The sequence below is a fragment of the Cotesia glomerata genome, linkage group LG7 (genome assembly GCF_020080835.1).
Source record: "Cotesia glomerata isolate CgM1 linkage group LG7, MPM_Cglom_v2.3, whole genome shotgun sequence".
Lineage (NCBI taxonomy): Eukaryota > Metazoa > Arthropoda > Insecta > Hymenoptera > Braconidae > Cotesia > Cotesia glomerata.
Genome location: NC_058164.1, coordinates 20,633,005 through 20,648,620, shown reverse-complemented (window position 1 = coordinate 20,648,620; position 15,616 = coordinate 20,633,005). Strand labels below are relative to the sequence as shown.

The following is a 15,616-nucleotide window of genomic DNA, read 5'->3' as shown; positions in this document are numbered from 1 at the left end:
ATGTAGGTACTCAAATGAAAGCTCTTGATGAATGTAACATCGGAATGAGCTTATATCGTTAAAAACATCATTAGTTAAAAAAATACATTATTATTCGTTAATTATTAACATTTTCGTAAATATAAGTCCATTATGATTTTATACTCATCGAGACCTTTCATTTGAGTACCCACATGAATTTTTTCATTTATCTTATATATATGATATTTATAAAATATATGAAAAGTGCATGTGGGCAGTCAAGGTCAACAACAATTTATAAATAAAAAATCTATTAAATAAACATTCTCTCGTGGACTAAATTGTGAATCTAAACCATTCTGGAATCCACCGGAAAACACACAAAAAATTTCATTAAAATCGGTCCAGCCGTTTAGGAGGAGTTCAGTGACAAACACACGCACAGAAGAAATATATATATAAAGATTAATTTTGAGATTTTTTTGTAGAACGAAAATTCATCCTTATTTTATTTATTTTAAAAACTCCGAACGCGGATATTTTTCGGAGTGAAATTCGAAATCACTCCGAAATCACTCCACAAATAAAAACTCCGGATTCACTCCCTACGCGGAGTGATTAATTACTTCACTCCGGAACTCCGAGTGATGGGAATGAAATGAGAGTGAAATTCACTCCCGATTCACTCCGGATTTTTTACAGTGTATTCACGATATTTTATTCAAATATATATTTTTAACTTCCCGCTAAGAAAATTGAAAACTTTTAATAATGGGAAATTATTGATTTCGGTCCGATTTTCAAAAGTCGAGTTTTCATCAGATGTCCACGTTTGAAGGTTCCAGGAAACCATTCTGATTATTCCCGTCGAGGTGTCCCGCAGTGTGTGTGTCAATAAATTTTTGCCGTACACTGTAAAAAAAACCGGGGTAAGTCCAAAGCGGTGTAGGTGTTAAAATTTGGGGTGTTAAATTCCAACACCGAAAGCGGTGTTAAAATAACACCGCTGCCGGTGTAAATATTTTTTTCCGGTGTTAAAGCGGTGTTAATAGTATATTACATCACAAGGGCAGAAAGTTGAGATTCCTGCATTGCGCGCCATGATGACGCCAAAATTGACGCAATTCATAAAACTATTAATTATTGAAATGGTAGGTGTAAAATTGTATAATTTTTAAACAAAGTCTCTATTACATAGGTAACAATTTAAATAACTACAAACCGAAATTAAAATTTGTTCTGGATGATACTCATAGACTTTTTATATTTTTTTATCTCATACATTTTTTTCTTAATTTTTATAGGCACAATTTTTTTTATTTCAGTAAAAATCATAAAAATTACACCGGCCCACAAAAAAAAAGTGGTCTGTACTTTTGATCGGACCTACCTATCTTTATCTATTTTGACGTGCTGAATCCGAATCTAAAGTCAGTTTTGCCCGCACACCCTCAAAATTATGAGTAAAATGCAAAAAACCCAAAAAAAAAAGGCAAAATATTGCGAAAAACTGCTGTCATCGTTCTCTTCATTCTACTTATACTTCATTTTTTATAGATTTTAAAATTTTGTGAATATTTAAATTCTAAGATCATATTTCATCCATTAAAATGCACCTGAGTCATTAACAATCGTGATTAATAGATTTTTTCTCATATTTAAAACTGCAATTTTTTCGATTTTTTTTATTTTTTGAGATTTTTTTTCAATTTTAAAACGTCAATAGGACAAGAAAACTTCAGATTCAAATTCAGTGGAATAAAGTACATAAAAATCATACTCAATCTGAATCCAAAAAATTTTTTTCATCTCGATTATTTCGATTTTTCATGATTTCTTGCCTTTTTTTCGGTTTTTTGCAATTTTTTCAAATTTTGACGGATCAAGGGGCCTACTTAACGTTTAGATTTAGATTCAGTGAATTGACGTACATGAAAATCATAATTGATCTGGGTTCACAAAAATTTATTCATCGCTGTGACTGCAGTTTTTCGCAATTTTTTCCTTTTTTTTGGGTTTTTTTTTTTTTTTTGCATTTTACTCATAATTTTGAGGGTGTACGGGCAAAACTGACTTCAGATTCGGATTTAGCGCGTCAAAATACATATAGATAGGTCTGGTTAAAAGTACAGACCACTTTTTTTTTGTGGGCCAGTGTAATGAATACTACTTTAATATATTTTCTATTTATTTTTTTAATTTGAAAACTAAATTTTATTATGTTTTATAAGTTTTATAATCTTGATATTTGAAATAGAATGGTTACTCCTCTTTTACATTACTTCGAAATTCCTTGTTTGATCAATTTAAACTTAAAGGTTCTTCATGAGGCCTGAAAAACTTCGTCGAATGCCACCAACCACATGGAAATTAGCGGGAAGTTGCAGGGATGGCCTTTAGGGTCAACCGTTTTTCTAATTTTTTTTTTTTTGAATTTTATAAATTTAAATAATGTTATTTCCTCTACTTACTAAATTTAAAACTAATTTTTATTGTTGTATATTTTGTTTTTTGTTGTTTCAGCATTAAACATTTACATTTTTTCCGTGCAGGAAGCTTTAGTTGCATAATAATCCCTCTTTTGTATCATAGAAATATTGTTTTCAACTGAAAAACTGTATCCTAGGTGTGCAGTGTAAAACATGTTATTGACTAAGTTATCTATATTTCATATAGTTGCATTTTACTCGCGCTTTAGACATGCAAAAACTCACACTAATAGAATTATCATTGATGTAACAAAAAAGCTCACAGTTTACAAGCAATCTCAATAGAAAGGTAAACTTTAGGCTCAAATCAATTTAGTGGCATAAAATAATGAACGAAGGGGTAAAAATAACCGTTGAAATAATGAATTTACTTTACAAGCACAACACAGTATAAGCCTATAGATGAAACTATAAGTAAAAAGATGATCACGAAATGTCAGGGAGTAACGCCTTGTATTCTGGCGGTGGATACCTATGTGTATATATATGTACGAGTTTTACCAGTCATGATAGCTTATAAATAGTGAGAACAAGACCGAGAAGGTTGCCGGCATTTAAATTGTTCAGTAAATGTTTAAACATGTATATTTTCATATAAATATCACCGTGGACGAAGCAAAAGGCTGACCGAGAAAGACTGGAGTGGATTAAAGTCAACAGATAAGAGCAAGAAAGAGTTTCGACTGGGGAAGAATAGAGTAGATTCGATGTAGTGGCCTTCAGGCGGGCAAAGAGCAGATTAACAAAGCTGAATTTGGGCATCATGCGATCTGTGCATTAACAACTATATACTAGGCCATGAGCAACATGTCTTATATATATAATATATATATACATGTCTTGCTGCTCTTGGACCTCTATATCCACCGAGTTGCCTGTGTATTGCGCAATACGCGGAACTTTACTCTATATGTGTGGTGTACTGGCAGGCTGCTTAGTTATATGTTGAGGAAACTGCTGCCGGTAGGATAGGACGGTGACGAGAAATACCACTCGTGATGATTAGGAGTGTGCGACATGTTTATATGTGTATGTATATACGTACACAGGTATAAGTTAAGGTAGAAGAAGAAGAAAAAGAAGAAGAAGCAAAGGGTAAGAGGGTTGCCCAAGGCGCCGGTTTAAACATCACCAATGATCACAAGACACTTGATCGCCTCAAGAAATTAGTCCTCGTCTACGCTAGGTTTATTAGTGTGCAAGTGAGGTAGTTTTGGATTTAAGTGATGCCTTGCCTTTCTACCAGCACTTCTTTTATGATTATGATTACCAATGCTACTTCTCTATAAGGTGGATTAATTGTGAGAAGAGTCCAGGGGAGTTGAGAAGAAAGTACTCAGATTTATTTTTTTGATTTCGAAAAGTTAATCTGAATAGATGTCAAATCAGGGCGGATTATGATTAGGTTTATCATATTGAAAAAACTACTTTTAAGAAAATTATTTTCTTTATCATTTGATACACACTGAAAAAAAAAAATTTTGTCCAGAAAAAAATTTCTTGGCTCAAGAATCGTTTAAAATGAATTTTGATTTTTTGACAAAAAAATATCAATATCTATCATGATAATAAAATGTTGGCATTAATTTTGATAGATTAACAAACGAATAGGTTCACTTGAATTAAACAAAAAATACTTCGATCAATTCTTGAGACAAGAAAATATATTCTTGAAAATTGTCAAGAATATATATTGTTGTGACAAGAAAATTTTCTCAAGAGTAGTACTTTTTTTTTCAGTGTACAGAATCAATTTTTGTAATTCGAGGAATTAACTCGCGAAACAGTAAATTAAAACTCTTGGATAAGCAGAAAGTTCGGAAAAAAATTTTACTCTAATGAAGCACTTTACAGTTTCCGAACAAAATATACTTTGTTTAAAAATTTTTTTCTTTTGGATTAAGTTACGTGATAACATTGGTATTAGATATTATTGCCGGCTTGTTTAAAAAATGCTCATAAAACTAAAAATTCTCGGATTTCTGTTTCTTTCTATGTCAAAGAATAATTATCTAGTTTGATAGGGCTTCAAAAATAATTATCTTAAATCAACAAAATTTTCCTATCAGTGTATGATTCTCAATTTTTTTATACATCGTATTATTTACTAATTATTAAAATTTTATTTGAACTAAAAAATAGTAGCCTGATAAGAAAATCGCCCCATCTGTAAGGGATTTGACTTCTTTATTTTTATTTCTCATAAAAATTTTTAAATATTATTTGATGAAAAATACTATTAATTAAAACTATCAATAATAATTCTATCATTATTATCTTCATTAGAAAAAAACCTAGTGTAAATACAAAAAAACTGATACAACGCGATAATTTACGAAACAAGTTGTAATTTTATTTTCGTGGGAATTCGTCAATTATTTCCCATTGTAACAAGTGTATATATAATACATAAAACGCCTGTATTAACTTGTCGCTCTGTGTAATAATAATAATAATGATAAAACGACTGTCGCTACTACGTAAAAGTCTGTGTGTGGTGTCTATTAAAATTTAATCGTGATATATCTGACATATTTATCATACAATCTTCACTAATTTTATTTACAAACTTATGGTCATAGTTTATCAATTATTTATTATTTGCTGAATTTAGTATGCAAAAAAATTAAGGTAAATGGATTTTATTGATAACTTCAAGGCTTTTATTCACAAATTTTAACTTTTGTCTGCAGTAATCAACATTCAAGCAATGAATAAATAATTATAAATTATTTTAAATTTAATTTTTGAATATTTTAACACTATCATTATTTTTGATAAATTTTAAGAATTATCATATCCATTTTATCTCAATAAGTATTCATGATTGCGTTTAATTTTTGATGACATTAATAAAATGAGAGAATACACCAAAGTCCAAGAAAAAATCTATGTATGTATTGTATATAGTTTGAAAGTTATAAAACGAAGAATAAATAATAGTTGTCTATTAATATAATACACCTTCGATAATAATACTTGTGATATGTTTTATGGTTGTGAAGTGCAGGTAAAATATTGTATACTTGTATCAGTGAGTGTGGTAGGTGATGATGAAGAAAGACCGTGGAGAGTATAGTGTTAAGTGAGAAGAGAAACTGTCTTACGTACATGCAAATTGTAATTGTTGGGTTCAAGCACACTGGAAAGATCAATTAGCTATGCTGAAAGTCGCTAATATTATTAAATATTTTATTCTATAATAAATATATATTCTACCAGCATTATTTATGTGTCTTATATCATTTTTATACCTTACTAGTTATTTTCCAGAAATTTGGCATATAATATGCTTTAAAATTATATTTCTGTCTAAACCATTGCGGTAATTATTATTAAACTGCGATTGAATGAATAAAAGATGTAGTGAAGTAATTTGTGGGTATTCTAGCCTTGAATAAGATTCGGCGCCCAAAAAAAACGTCAATATGTCAGACTTTGCCTTGCCGTTGATCTTCTGAAGTAAGATAAAGACAACCAACTTGCTATCTCTCTTTTTCTTTTTTTTGTTTATTAATAATAGTTAAGCCGTTGTGGGAATACAAATCTTTGGCTCAATTGTTTGTAAGATTGACTGCAGTTGTTTTGAAATCATTTGGACCTGTTGTGAAAAGTGGTCCAAATGAAAGACAAATAATAAAATAATTTGGTCCTTGAAGACTTTTGAAGTGAATTCAATAATTTAGAACTATTCTTAAAAATTTATGTTGATTTAAGAGTCCTAATAAAAAATTTCAAATTTGAATTTGTTTCAAGAATATTTAGAATTTTGGGCGGTTCGAAGAATAGACAAATCTAATTTGATGAGAAATTTACAAAAATCAAAATTTTCGATTATTTCTACCCAAACAATTTGATAGCAACCGATTCGAACTTCAGTACAATTATAATGATTTTTATTGATTCTATTGAATATCAAAGAATCTTAAATATAAACATTCTTTTTACCAATATTCATAATTTGTACTAATTCAAATAATGAAAATTCCGACTTTTTAAACCCAAAAAAATTTCAAAAGTTCAAAAATGTTAAAAAGTAGAAACTTTCAACATTTTAGACGTAATTTGAAAGTAACTAATTCAAACTTTTTCATAATAATGATGATAATTTTTACTGAGTATGGAATATCAAATAATCTTACTTTTTTTTTTTTTTTTATTTTAAGTTGCATAAACTACGAATGTCATGAGCGGCTACGATAGGGGGTAAACTTTTTGAGGTTGAACTCGTTTTATTTTTTTTGGTTGAGCAGAATAATACACTTAAATATTAAAAATATTTATTGGTGTACGCCGGGCTCGAACCCGGCCCAATGCTTTGGTAAGCAAGGGCTGGATTCGATAGGCTACTGCGCGCCTAATCTTAAACTTAATCATTTTTTTTACCAATATTTACAATTTGTACTAGTTCAAATAATCAAAATTTCGACTTTTGTGACTCAAGAAAATTTGAATGTAATCGATTCGGACTTTTTCATAATAAACCAATTTTCAAAATTTGAACTAGTTTAAAAATGTTCAAAACTTAATTTGAGCATTATATATTATGACCAATAAAAATTTATCAAAAACTTAATAATTAAGAGCTTAACTTTGCCAAAACTTCACCAATATGTTCAATTTTTTTCAATCAGTCAAAAATCTAAAAAAAATACCAAGTATTCTTATTTTTAAAAATTTGTTGCCTAAATATTCTTGCTTGGATACATATGATTCCTAATTAATAAAACCAGAAAAATAAATAATGAAATATTATTGATTTTAAGTGTCAATAATATTTTTAATAAAAATATTAATACCCAATGATTTAATCTTGGCTCTTAAGATCAACAAGGTAATGCAAGACTTTATGACTGACGCAATAACATCTCATACATTATATCCATACATATGTATATAAATATATAATAATAAATATAATACACCGTGCAAAGGGCAAGGATCCTTGCGGGTAGCAAGGACATCCATGATTTAACATTATGCTGACTATCATTAATATCTCAACTCTCAAGTGTCAGTTTCTTCACATATGTCTTCTCACTTATTCACATATTTACACATATATTTATGGATATTATACATGAGAACATAAGTAGATCTCATAATTACCATAAGCATTTTTCATAATCTAAAAATATAAATAATAATCAATCAATTGATCTATTAATCTACTTAATGTTAACCGTTTATTAATATTAACGTTGAAAAATAACTACAACGAAAGCCAACAATTATGCCACGGAGAAAGTCATTCGGCATTCGACCGTTGGTTTCGTTGGTAATTACTTCAATTTTGTTTTAATGATCAGGGATTAATGACTACAGTTAATGATTTTAAACATTTTAGGAGACGAGCAATACCGCGCCGGTGGAAGCAGCAGCGGAAGTCCTCCAGCAAGTCTCCTAGTTGTGCCACAACCCTTGACAGTTAAACCCTCACATCCGTCGCATCTTAATCCTCATCTAGGGGGTCCTCATCCACCCAGAAAGTATCAGTGTAAAATGTGTCCACAGGTAAGCGTTATTGTTATGAATTATGACAACAATTATTTAAGAATCTACGATATGCGATTACAAAGCTTATTATTATGTTTTTATCTTGTATCTTGTACCAGAACTCTTTTGGTGTTAATGCCGGATCAGATTGCTGACAATTATGATTTTTATCTTTTTAAATGCGAGGATTCCTGGAGAAAGTGTCCAAACATTTAAAAATATATTTTACTATTTCACGATCCTTGAAATGTTAAAATAAAATAATGAAGACATTTTTTTTCGGTACGATTTTTACAAAATTTAATAGAATTTCATGAGTAATTTTTTTCTGGATTATGTCGAGATATCCATGCTTTATACTACGCAAATCAATATAATCAACTTATATTAATACGTCATGTTGTACGTTCTAATATTTAATTATAATTATACTAATATAATATTATTTAATGTTCAATAAGACTAAGCTAACAATTTGCAATCACTATGTTCCTGCTAAGAAATACGAAGTATAAATCAAAAAAATTTTGGCTTAATGATTTTTCGGTGTTTTTAAACACAATCTACATAATTTGGTACTTTTTAAATAAATAAAAATAGCAATGTTGCTATGACTGAATTAATTACCAATAATTTTATGAATAAGTTTACGAAACAAACTAATAGAATCAACAAACTATTCAAAACTTCTCCAAAAACGTAACATAAAAAATTAACTTTTTCCAAAAAATATATAAAATCATAAAAACATAAATTTAGGTCAACATCTTTTTAGCAATACCAAATTTTAAATAAAAATCTCTTTCAAAAAATATATTTGCCCGACATAAAATTTTCTTTATTCTCTTAATTAATCAGATGATAAATTGATTGTCTTTTTGATTGTACCGAATTTTATTACAAATCTATTTCATAATAAAGTTATACCTGTCATAAACGTCACATTTACTCTATTATATGGATCAATATTTAATGAATAATCACATTCACATATGCACAAAACAATAAACAATAAATAAACAATAAACAATAAACAATAAATAAATTTTGTCTAGCGTGAAATTCAATTTCATTTCGAATTACTTTAGAAACTTATGATAGTAAATTATAAATCGTTGAAAACTATATGAAACCTTAAAAAGGTACAAATTTAAATAACAACCTTTCCAATTATAAACAGATATTATTAATTCATGGAGTCAATCAACGTTAAGCCGTTTATTTTAATAAAATGAACCTTCTCTCTAAACATGAATTAGTGAAAATTCACTGGAATAAGTGAATATTCACTAATTCTAAGTGCCAATCGAACCACAATGGTTCGATTGGCACTTAGAAAAAGTGAATATTCACTTATTCCAGTGAATTTTCACTAATTTATGTTTAGAGAGTTTAATATATTTAATATATAAGTACGCTTTGTAAAGCAAAACTTGATTGTTTTTTTTTTTTTTTTTTTTTTTTTAAATAAATTTCTAGTTCATTTTGATTGTGACGTAATTTTAGGATTAAAAAAATGTATAATTTATAGCCGTAAATTGAAGAAAAATTTAAATATAAAATATAGGATGAAGGTAAGGGTAAGATTCAAGGATCAAAAGATATTTTTCTAAATCAGCAAACTTCAATAATAAGCGGATATTTAAGTGCACTAAATTTAAGACAGAGTTGTACACCGTGGGGATAGCGATGAACAGCGGGCTGGGATTTTTGCAGTGGGTTTGCTTGTAAAACAGACCTGGCTTAAGAGGTGACAATTGGGACTGCAGGTATATTTAATACAAAGAGAGGGATTAGACGAAAATACAGTATTATAAATATTAAGCTTTGAATAATTGCTAGCTTTAGTTTAATAGTTTATTCATTTTAGACGCTCTGCTATAGAATATTAAAGCTATTCATATTTTCAACTAAAAATATATTTTAGTTACTGAAAATGAATGATATATTTAATCAGAAAATTTCTATAATTTAATTACGGATTTTGAATAAATATAATTGTCATAATATAACCTTTATTTAGCATTAAATAATATTTTGATACCATTTTCACTTGCAGAGTTAAGAGCTGAATATATTGGAAAAATAGATCAAATTGATTAAAGCTTAAAACAAACAGCCTCGCGACACCCCCTGCAGGTGGCGAGAGATAACTTAAAGTTTTCACTTGTAAAGCGGGCGAGTGATCGAATTTAATTTAAAAATTTCTATTTAACATCGATTTTTCTTGAATATTTATCACAAATTAAATATTTTTGCCTGTAAAAATTCATTCATTTTGAAAGATTGAAATATCTTTCTTAATTATATCAAATAGTAATTTTAATTTAAGTGAGTACTTTATTAGTACAATGAAAATTTTTCTGTGGTGCCTTGTATGCTGATTTATATTGAGAGAATCGCCATACCATTTATAACAAGAAAAATTTCTTGTCTGATTATTTTTTCTTTTTTTTTTGTTAAATTAAGTATCATCGTTTTCTCCTAATTGATAAATATTTTGATACTCATCAACCCCGATTATCTTATTAAAAAATGTTTGTTTTATTAATTCAATTTCTAACTTTGAATTTATGGTCCTAATGAGAATTTAGAGATTCTAAATCAAATCGGCGCCTATATAATCGTGCACTGAAAAAAAAAATTTGTGACTCGAGGGTATATTTTCTTAGCTCAAGATAATATTAAGGAAGATTGGAAATTTCTTGGATGAAGTCAAAGTTTCTTGAGCCAAGAAAATTTCTTCTTACTTCAAAATAACTTTTGTTTTCCTTAAAATTTTCTTGGTGCAAGAAGTTTTTTTTCTGTGTGCGTATTTACTCTTTCGGAAAATACTACAATAAAAAGAATTTTATAGTTTTCTTTTTTGATAAATTTTATATGATATAACATTATACGATTAAAACTGCATCAAAATTAATTATAATCACAAGTTAATTTTAAAAATAAAAAAATATCAATCAATGTAGAACTGCACGCCTATTTTTATCAAAATCTATCAATATTTTTTTTTTTTTTATTAATATTTTATGTTAATATGAGGGCGAGTGGCGAGATATTTTGAATTTTATAACTTTTATTATTATTATTATTATTATTATTTTAATATTTATAAGAGATATAAAGGTCGATTGTGGTTTTTCTTTAATGGTTGTTCTTTCTATGCCTACAATATCGCAATCGATCACGTATCGAGTATGATGATGACGATAATGATGAAAATTATGATAAAGCATGATTACAAGCCTCGTAATACAACTCCAATATAAGTATAAGTACAAGTATAACTATAACTATAAACATAAATATACAATTATAAATATATATAAGTGTAGAAGGATGTACGTAAAGCGGAAGACCAGAAGCAAAGAGGTGCCGATGGTACACATTTTGTAGCACTACCTTGATACGTCTCCCAGTATTCGAGTCAGCGCAAGAATAATTTAAACAAAACAAAAAAAAATATAATATACAGAATCAATTTTAGTGCATAGGTATAAGTTGAGAAGCCTGTGTACTGTAAGATAAAATAAATGTTTGTGTTGGTGTGTATAATGTACATTACATCGACGGCTTAACTGGTGTAAGGCAAGTGAAGGGCAGAAGGAAAAGACAGGATGCTGTACCGTCACGGTACACTTGCTTCTGGACTTGATTATTTTCAGAATCTTCATACTTTACATTGTAATATTATTTTATTGCTTTTGAAATCACGGTGCATTAAAAAAAATATTTATTTTATTGTTTAGTTTTTTTTTTTTTTAAAGTGAAATTCTTCTGATCCAAAGTGCGAAAATTACTGACGGTGGATATTAAATCTACTTAATATTGAATTAAATTATAGGTATAGTAAAAATTGAGGCTCAATTGATAGTTTTTTCGGTTAATTAGGAGGTACGGGTTCGAATCCCAGTTAAATCAGATTTTATAATTTTTTTCCACTGATATAATGCGAAGCATTTGAGTAATGGTTTATTATTGGTTCGTCGAGGTCATGCAAGTCACCTTTACTGCTTTTAACTGTTCGAATAATAACATGCAAAAATGTTTTGGTAAAAATGTTTTTAGCGACTATTTTTTATTTTTTGAAAGAAAATCTCCTGAAAAATCTATAAATCGGTTGGGGGCGTAAGTCAACCCTAGAACTTCCCGCTAAGTTTTAATTTGAAATGCCTTAAAATGTGTTTTTTGGTTAATATTTGAGCTTTTCAAGCTCAAAGCACCATTTTTCACATTTTGAGCTCTTTGAATTAAAAATGTATTTATTAAACAACTACACTGAAAAAAATAATCGTTAGAGGCTACCGATTGGTAATCGGTAGAGGTTACCGATTTTTTTTCGGTAGAGGCTACCGATTTTTCGGTAGAGGCAACCGATTAAAATCGGTAGAGGTTACCGATTTTTTTTCGATACACTGATAGAAAGATTTGTTTATAGTTAAAAAGATTTGTTAATATTTAATAAATGATTTATTAGAAGCCATTTGTTGGTCCTTAAAAAATATTTCTTAGTATTTAAAAATATTTATTAATATTTAATAAATGAATATCAGATTTATTAAATACAAACAAATCATTTTAAATACTAAGAAATATTTGTTTAATATTAAAAAGGTCTCTAATAAATGATTTGTTAAATATTAACAAATATTATTTAATACAAATAAATCCTTCTATCAGTGTAGCAGCTACCGATTTCCAATCGGTAGCCTCTACCGATTTTAATCGGTAATCTCTACCGAAAAATCGGTAACCTCTATAGATTTACATTTACCGAAGAAATATTTTTTGGGGCCCATTACTGAAGCATAAATGACATGTCAACATGATTTTCATGTAACAGCAACATGATTTTCATGTGGCAGTAACATGATTTTCATGTGGCAGGCAATTCTTTATTAAAAAGTTGATGTAACGTTTTCATAGTTGTCGCTTTTCATTGCTATGCCAACCACTTTGGCAACGATAACTATGGAAACGGTTAGATAATAATGAATAAAATTTGTAAAAATATTAATTAATTAAATTTTCGATGATAAACATTTTGACAGAAGCATACTCAAATGATAGGTATCGATGAGCGTAACATCAGGATGAGCTTATATCTTAAAAAATTTCAATAATTAGGAAATTACGTTGTATTTTGTCCACTGATGATATTTTTAACGATATAAGCTTTTTAACTTTTTAATAAAGGATTTTATATAAACGATATTACTCATATTTATGAAACATATAAAATATATAATAAATTCATGTGAGTATTTAAATGAAAGGTCTCGATAAGTGTAATACCAGAATGAGCTTTTATCATTGAAAATATCATTAGTGGACAAAATACATCATTTCTTAATTATTGAATATTTTTCATATTTGTAAAATATACAAAATATAAAAAAAATTCATGTGGGCATTCAAATGAAAGGTCTCGCTGAGTGTAACATCGGGATGAGCTTATATCTTTAAAAATGTTAATATTTCACAAGATACAATGTCATTTTTTAAGATACAAGCTCATCCCGATGTTACACTTATCAAGAGCTTTCATATGAGTACCTACATGCATTTTTGATATATTTTTCATATATACATATATATAATATATATAAATATATGAAAAATTGATGTGGGTACTCAAATGAAAGGTCTTGATGAATGTAACATCGGGATGAGCTTATATCTTAAAATATGTCAATAGTTCACAAGATACACGGCTATTGCTTAATTAATAACGTTTTTTAAGATATAAGCTCATCTTGATGTTACACTCATCAATAGCTTTTATTTGAGTACCCACATGCATTTTTGATATATTTTCATATATACATATATATAATATATATAAATATATGAAAAATTGATGTGGGTACTCAAATTAAAGGTCTCAATAAGCGTAACACCAGGATAAGCTTATATCGTTAACAATATCATTAGTGGATAAAGTACAACGTCATTTCTTAATTATTGACATTTTTTAAAATATAAACTCATCCTGATGTTACTCTCATTGAGACGTGTCGTTTGAGTACACACACGACTTTTTTCATACATTTTTTATATATGATATTTTTCATATTTGTAAAATATTTAAAATACATAAAAAATTGGTGTGGGTATTTAAATGGAAGATTTCGATAAGTGTAACACCAGGACAAGCTTACATCGTTAAAAATATTATCAGTAGACAAAATACAACGTCATTCTGTAATTATTGACATTTCTTAAGATAATAAGATCATCCTGATGTTACGCTCATCGAGGCCTTTCATTTGAGTACGTTTCGGACAAAATGTTTATCATCGAAAATTTCATCAATCAATATTTTTACAAATTTCAATTAATAATATCTAACCGTTCTCATGATGGTAATCGTTGCAAAAGTGGCTGCAATAGCAACAAAAAGCGACAACAATGAAAACGTTACATCAATTTATAAATAAAGGATTGCCTGCCACATGAAAATTATGTTACTATCACATGAAAATCATGTTGACATGTCATTTATACTTTAGTTATAGGCCCCAAAAACTATTTATTCGGTAAATGTAAATCGGTAGAGGTTACCGATTTTTCGGTAGAGGTTACCGATTAAAATCGGTAGAGGCAACCGATTAGAAATCGGTAGCTGCTACCGAAAAAAATCGGTAACCTCTACCGATTTTAATCGGTTGCCTCTACCGAAAAAAAATCGGTAACCTCTACCGATTACCAATCGGTAGCCTCTACCGATTATTTTTTTCAGTGTACAACTTTTGAATGCGTTGTGCGATTTTCATTTTTAAGAAAGTATCCGATGCAGTTTATAAAGCACAAAAAGAAAACGTACAGGTTTATTTTAATTGTTTAAGAAATTTCGAGGATATCTTGAAAAAAATACCGAAAAACAAAATTTTGTGAATTTCTAAACAACTATAACTTTTGAGTGCGTCGTTCGATTTTCATTTTCGAAAATGCATTCGACGCAGTTTTTTAAGCATAAAAAATATATGCATAATTTCATTATGAATTTTCCGCACGCTTTAAAGTTATTTTAAAAAAAAAACATAAAAATTCAATTTTTTTTGTTTTTTTTTTTTTTTTAATTTCTTTGGAATGGGTCGATGGATTAACTCTTAAATCTAATCAGATCTAAGTTTTGATAAACCCTGTCGAATGACGTGGCGTAGAATTTAGTCGGTTGATTCGTTTTTGAGAAACCGTACGACAAAAATCTATTTACACGCACACACACACACACACACACACACACACACACACACACACACACACACACACACACACACGGCCGGACCAAACATGGAGATAATCCGATGAAAACTCGTCGACTTTCGAAGATCGGAACGAAATCAATAACTTCCCTTTAGTGAAAAATTTTGAATTTTCTTAGCGGGAAGATAAAAAAACAAGTATTTATGGCTGTTAATAAATAGAAATTGAGATTCGTAAACACATCAATATATTTTTCATTATTAGATAGTGAATAACATGATAATCCATTTCATTTCAGTTCGAAGTGAATTAATCGATTGATATATTATCATCATTCATCACACAACAAAACATGCAATATAAATTTATTATTTCATTGAAAAAATACTTGTATATTATATAATAAATAGATGATATGTGCGTTTTTAAACCCTTGAGATGAATTCACATCATCAACAAAT

General features: G+C 28.7%; 1 protein-coding gene across 3 annotated transcripts in view; it reads left to right on the top strand.

Moving 5' to 3' along the window:
- LOC123268429 (zinc finger protein rotund-like) overlaps window positions 1-15,616 on the top strand; it is a 198,464-nt gene that overhangs the window by 126,146 nt on the left and 56,702 nt on the right. For all 3 annotated transcript variants that reach the window (XM_044733474.1, XM_044733473.1, XM_044733472.1), the window contains exon 5: window positions 7,798-7,964. In XM_044733474.1, the coding sequence (XP_044589409.1) occupies window positions 7,798-7,964 (167 nt within the window). The remainder of the gene's footprint in view (window positions 1-7,797; window positions 7,965-15,616) is intronic.